The 6893-nt window shown below is 40.8% G+C and overlaps 1 protein-coding gene across 1 annotated transcript; it reads left to right on the plus strand.

Annotated features, from left to right (window-relative positions):
- Positions 1-2052: 2052 nt before the first annotated feature.
- LOC143626217 (putative 1-deoxy-D-xylulose-5-phosphate synthase, chloroplastic) lies at positions 2053-6059 on the plus strand. Its single transcript, XM_077096364.1, has 7 exons — positions 2053-2258; positions 2747-2875; positions 3661-3825; positions 3914-4610; positions 4692-5281; positions 5355-5639; positions 5722-6059. The coding sequence occupies exons 1-7, from the start codon at positions 2121-2123 to the stop codon at positions 5869-5871; spliced, it is 2154 nt and encodes a 717-aa protein (XP_076952479.1). The 5' UTR covers positions 2053-2120; the 3' UTR covers positions 5872-6059.
- The last annotated feature ends 834 nt before the right edge of the window (positions 6060-6893 follow it).

The raw sequence follows: 6893 nt of genomic DNA on the forward strand, positions 1-6893 counted from the left end.
TTATGGTGTATTTACGAGCAATGCAAACGGTTATCTATGGTTTACTATGTATGTGCGCCAGAATTCGAGTAAGTGATCACTATACCATTGGAACTCTAAGGGTAGGGACTGCTGGTTTGATCCACCCACTCGTAGGGGTCGCACCTCTTACACAGACGAGTGCCTAGCGTGTCACGGGGCAGTACTATGGGATTGAGCCCGCTCGTAGAGGTCGCTCCTCTTACGCAGACGAGCGCCTTGTTTTCCGGCACAACGTCTGCGCGTAACCCGCGGGACGGTATTATTCGCTCGTAGTGGCAGCGCCACTTACACAGACGAGCACGGTTTTTCAGATGTGTCCGCGCGTAACCCGCGGGACGGTATTACTTGTTTCGCTCGTAGTGGCAGCGCCACTTACACAGACGAGCACAGTTCCCAGAAATGTTCGCGCGTAACCCGCCGAACGATTTTATCAGATTATGTTATCAGAACTATGTTTTACTAAGCATGTGTTTCAATGATGCTATCAGAATTATGTTATAGAATGATTTTTTTTATCAAGACTATGACGCGATACGATTTATCAAGTTACTAAAACTTGTGAACTCACTCAGTTTATACTGATTCAAATGTTTTTACGTGTCTTTCAGGAGATAACTAGGTAGCGCATGGAGTCACACTTAGAGCACCTCACGCTGAACATCTAAAACTAGCTTTTTGGAAGATTTTAGTTATATCCCTTCGATGCGCGTGGTTGTTCCCGCCGCGCAAGGGGATATGGCGTGGAAATCTTCAACAGTTTTTATACTTGGATGTTTTTATGTAATTTTTAAACAATGTAATGTATTTGTGTTAAACATTTCATGCGCAATGAAAATCTTACTTTGAATGTTTGCAATGGCCCGTGCTTAATTATCAATCCCCACTCGCGCGCGCCCGGCTGTTTCCGCCGCTCAGGGCCGGGTGTGACAGGTTGAAAAGGTGTTCCAAGTGGGTTGAGCTTGTGGCGCCGGACCATGATGCGGAAGTAGGGCCGAAACGGACTAAAACTAGTTCGTCTGGAGCGTATAGCACTTCCGCCGGGTCGGATTGCCGCGTTGGATTCGACCTAAACATTGCGGGGGAGGAAACGTCTTCACCGCCGAGGAGGCGGCCATTGGGACGGGACACCAAGGGGAAAAAACCGGCTGAGGGGGGAGCCGTAAACATCGTCGATCTTGTTGAATCCCTCAATAAATTCAACAAAACCATGGAGGTGGTCTCTAATGACAAAAAGGAAAAAAGTCGAATGAGAGATTTGGACTTCCTTACAAGAGACTTCAGTAACCTAAATCCGGTCGATCAAATGCTGATGGAAAAGCAAAAGGAACGTATCCGAAAGAGGTTGATCGAAGAAGACCAAGCCGAAGAATAAGAATAATGTTTTTTAGTACTTTAATTTTATTTTATTTTTAGATATTAATGTGTTTTTTTTAATGTGTGTTTTTTTTAATAATTTATGAGTTTTTTTAATAATACGTTTTTTGAATATATTTATAAAAAAATAAAAAAAAAAGTCCGCTGGAGCCCCTGCTGGAGCCCCTCCACACCAGGGCCAGGGGCTCCAGCTGGGGCTCCAACACCCATCTTATCCAGTTTCTCTCTCTGCCACACGTCACAATATTATTGGCTGTAGCCCCCACTCGCGCCCCGTTAGAGCCCCCACACCCCTCAGCCTAAGTAGACTCAATTTTGACATAACACGTGTCTCAAGCTGAAACCATTAATTAACTAAATGGCGACCTAAAATCCTATATAAAGCAATATAAACAGTAGAAAACACCCTAAAAGAAAAATCATAGTATTATTTTGAGATAATAATAAGTGGGGTTATGCCGATACCCCATTATCTTCTATCATGAAAAAAAGTTGGTAACGCTGCTATCCATACCATACAATGTGATTTCCGGTGACGTGGACCAATAAAAAACCGCTCACGATCTCATTTGTACCCAACTTGTCTTGTTGTTACTAATTGTTACATACTCACCAAGTTGCATTCTTTCCCAGTGCCACTTACCACCACCACCATCATACATTTACAATTTCACCTTTTATTTTTGTTTTGTTTAATTAATTTAAGGGTGTGAATCGAATCGAACATGGCGGTTTGTGGGTTTGCGTTTCCGGCACACGTGGACAACCGGTCGGTTAATTCTCGTACGCCTGTGTTCCAGCAACATTGTTTGTTTGGAAGAGATCTGCAGCACCGACAGAATTTGCATAAACCTTTCAATCAGGTTCCATCGGTTTTCGGTTCAGTTTATTCGGTTTGGTTTATTTCGGTTAATAACCAAAAAACAAATTTGGGCTAAAATATTTGCTTAGAAATGAAATACATTAAATGGAGTATAAAAGCTAGAAATATATGAAAATATAAATGGTTCGGCACGGTTAATTTCGGAACCGAGGGTATAAACTAACTGATAATCAACTTTTGGTTAATTCTAGTTAGTTTTGTCGGTTTGTAGTTAACAATTCGGTTATTGCTCACCCTATTCCATACATTTCAATTCCATGATTTTTGAATAATTTTATGCTTTATATATAGTTGTTACATCGAAATAGAAGGCAAACGGGCAACAAGTTGGGCCCTTTTTGGATATTAAAACTTAGTGTTTTAAAAATTACGTTAATAGATGTTTGGGTCATAACAGTAGTAGATTAGTACTCATGAGTTTGTGTGGTTTGTTATGAATTCTTATTTGGTTTGATTGTTTGTGGACAGTCGAGTAAAAGAGTAGGTGTGGTTCAAGCAACACTGTCGGAGAGAAGCGAGTATCACTCGCAGAGACCTCCTACTCCACTTTTGGACACCATCAATTACCCGATTCACATGAAAAATCTCTCCATTAAGGTATATACATTTCCCTTCATAGATAATTACAAAACCGTGTAGCAATTTCAGACACGGACCTGTTACTACGACAAGAAACAGTCATGGAGTTAAACAAGTGTGGGTTAGAGCATAACATGAAACAGACATGGAGTTAAACAAGTGTGGGTTAGAGCATAACATGTTTCGTGTCTTAAACAGGTTGACACGTCTAAGAAACAATTAAATTCGTGTCCAAACAAGTTAAACACCTGTTAACCTGTTTAAATATTAATGTTTTTTAAAAAGTATATATGGCAATATGGCATATGCCTTAGTTACCTTACACTTCAGACTTTTATGAACTTTTGGCAACTTTTGTTTTATTGCATATGTGATATTTGTTGTGTCCTTAAACAGGTCGTGTCATGTAACCTGTTTTAAACATGTTTTTGTTCTTGTTTGGGAAAAATGACACGATTTGTTATCATGTTGTGTTTCTGTGTAGCACTAGGTAATCTTGTCTTATTGTGTCGTATCTGACCTCTTTTGCCAGCCCTAAAATAAATAACTAAAATGACTTATGTGGTTTACACTTAAAAGGGAAAGATTGAAATCACTTAACTTAAACCTTAAATCACAATCTTAATTTCGAATTTAAATCATGCTTTGTTTGACTGTAAAGTCAAAGCAAGTCTCTAAACCATGTAAGTCACTGGTACATGCAAAGATACAGATACCAAATACATATTGAACCATATGTTTCTGTTAAAGATGTTTTGAGTCTACATATTCAATTTTACCAGTTTCTTTATAATCTGATATAGGAGCTGAAACAACTAGCCGATGAGCTGCGATCTGATGTCATCTTTAATGTTTCTAAAACCGGTGGTCATTTGGGTTCAAGCCTTGGTGTAGTGGAGCTCACAGTGGCTCTTCATTACGTCTTCAACTCGCCACAAGATAAGATCCTTTGGGATGTTGGTCATCAGGTGAGATATTATATAATATATATTCAAAATCCTTTTGCTTCAAATCTTGAAATTGAATTTGAATCAAAATAAACATATGTTTTTGTAGTCTTACCCGCATAAAATATTAACCGGAAGAAGAGACCGAATGCATACCATCAGACAAACAAACGGGCTAGCGGGCTTCACCAAACGCTCTGAAAGTGAGCACGATTGTTTTGGCACGGGCCATAGCTCCACCACCATATCAGCAGGATTAGGTATGGCTGTGGGTCGGGACTTAAAAGGCGGAACAAACGATGTAATTGCTATTATAGGTGACGGTGCAATGACCGCTGGTCAAGCTTATGAAGCCATGAACAACGCGGGATATCTAGATTCAGACATGATCGTTATCCTTAACGACAACAAACAAGTCTCGTTACCAACCGCAACACTTGACGGACCCATACCTCCAGTTGGAGCTTTAAGCAGCGCTCTGAGTCGGTTACAATCTAACCGCCCGCTAAGAGAGCTTCGTGAAGTTGCCAAAGAAGTTACCAAACAAATTGGTGGGCCCATGCACGAACTCGCTGCTAAAGTTGACGAATATGCTCGTGGTATGATTAGCGGGTCCGGGTCGACCCTGTTTGAAGAACTCGGGTTGTATTACATCGGGCCTGTTGATGGTCATAGCATCGATGACCTTGTTGCCATTCTTAAAGAGGTTAAGAGTACTAAAACAACGGGCCCGGTTTTGATTCATGTTATTACTGAGAAAGGTAGAGGGTATCCTTATGCTGAGAAGGCTGCTGATAAATATCATGGTAATAAACTAATAAATTAATAATCAGTTTTTAATGTTTAGGTTAACAAGTTCTGTTTCTGATAATTTGAAATCAATGTAGGCGTGGGGAAGTTTGACCCGGCAACTGGGAAACAGTTTAAGTCAACCGCACCAACTCAGTCTTACACGACCTACTTTGCAGAGGCGTTGATTGCGGAAGCTGAGGTGGACAAAAAAGTTATTGGTATTCATGCTGCAATGGGTGGTGGGACTGGGATGAATCTGTTTCAACGCCGGTTCCCGAACCGGTGTTTTGATGTCGGGATTGCTGAACAACATGCGGTTACTTTTGCTGCGGGTTTGGCATGTGAAGGGCTTAAACCGTTTTGTGCGATTTACTCGTCTTTTTTGCAAAGGGGTTATGATCAGGTGGTGCATGATGTGGATCTGCAGAAGTTGCCTGTGAGATTTGCAATGGACCGGGCTGGGCTTGTGGGTGCGGATGGGCCAACACATTCGGGCTCGTTTGATGTTACTTACATGGCGTGTCTCCCGAACATGGTGGTCATGGCTCCTTCTGATGAGGCTGAGCTTTTTCATATGGTGGCAACCGCTGCTGCCATTGATGACCGACCTAGTTGCTTTCGGTATCCACGTGGCAACGGGATTGGTGTCCCCTTGCCACCTGGCAACAAAGGCGTTCCTCTCGAGGTACTTCAAACTATTCAAGTTATAAACTTAAAAATTATCGTTACAGTAATTAATGAAATTCTTTTATTAATAGATTGGAAAAGGTAGGATAATGATTGAAGGCGAGCGAGTGGCGCTACTAGGGTACGGGACAGCAGTTCAGAGTTGCATGGCTGCAGCCAGTTTAGTACGAGAACGGGGCTTAAACATAACTGTTGCTGATGCTCGGTTTTGCAAACCGTTGGACCATAATCTCATCCGGGCCCTTGCGAAGACACACGAGGTCTTGATCACGGTTGAAGAAGGATCAATAGGCGGGTTCGGTTCACACGTGTCTCATTTCATGGCACTAGATGGTCTTCTTGATGGGAAACTGAAGGTAACTTACTAGTTATTCCTTTAGCTTTATATGTTAACTGTTATGTAGCAAACTGTATAGCTTTGATGTGGTGCATATGCAGTGGAGACCGCTGGTGCTTCCAGACCGTTACATTGACCATGGTGCACCTGATGACCAGCTAGCCGAGGCCGGGTTGACTCCATCGCGTATAGCCGCGACTGTATTTAATGTACTTGGGCAAACAAGGGAGGCTCTGGAGGTTATGTCATAGATACACAGCATGTGTTAAAAAGTTTCAACAGTGTGAAAATAGAGTCAAAGTCTTCTGTAAAAAGTCAACTGAATTGGTTTGGGTTTGTAAAGTTATGGATGGATGGTTTTGCTGAAACCAGTATTCCTTAATGTACTTTAACTAACCCGACCCGATTTCAGTAATTAAATTGTTGACTTATAAGTAAATGGTATGTATCTCCATTCTTACACTGGATTGATGGGAGACTGGTAAGGGTATATGTAAATCATTAAACACAAATGAATTATCGAATCTGGACAACAACGTCTTAAAGAACACGATATTCGACCTAGCACTAGAGCAGTAGAGTGGGCAACGGCATAATGTTTCCTAAAATTTTAACTGATGAGGCTGAAACCAAGAAAGAAACATTAAATCGTAGTTGAGTGATGATCATCCGGGCAGCCTCTATTCGGCATCTACACAGGCATGAATAATAAGGCTAGACGCCCGATATATAGTCAACTCATGAGAGATTGTAAACTTAAAAGTCTAGAATAATACTTTTGACCCTAATCTAGTGACAGTCACTAGGTTTATGAAGATACGAGAAAATTTAACTAATTGTGAAGACCATGTATTGTAGAGCACTAATGGTACTTTAGTAAATGGTCATGCATAGTTACACCATAGTATCATGAAAATTAGAGAGAGCTTCTTGTAATTATAATCCCGTTCACATATAGAAGAATGTATAAAGTAACCGAATTCCGAGAATAAACAAATCAAGAGGTGTCAAAACACGCTAAGCAAATCATATTTTAACTTAAGTTTTTTAACTTGACTGCTAATATATTAATCGTTAAAATTATTTCAATCTTGCCACGCACCACCACCAGCCACCGTCACCAATCACCACCATCGCCAATCATAAAGAGGTATCGGAGACACACTAAGTAAATCATAATTTAATTCCTTTTCCATGCCACATGTCAAACAAACCCTATCAAACTAGTTTTAGCTCATACTAAAAAATAAATGAGCAAGTTGCATCTACGCTC

This window comes from Bidens hawaiensis, unplaced genomic scaffold (assembly GCF_021521415.1).
Source record: "Bidens hawaiensis isolate Kalapana, Puna unplaced genomic scaffold, B.hawaiensis_p1.1 tig00004283_1, whole genome shotgun sequence".
NCBI classification, from domain to species: Eukaryota; Viridiplantae; Streptophyta; class Magnoliopsida; order Asterales; family Asteraceae; genus Bidens; species Bidens hawaiensis.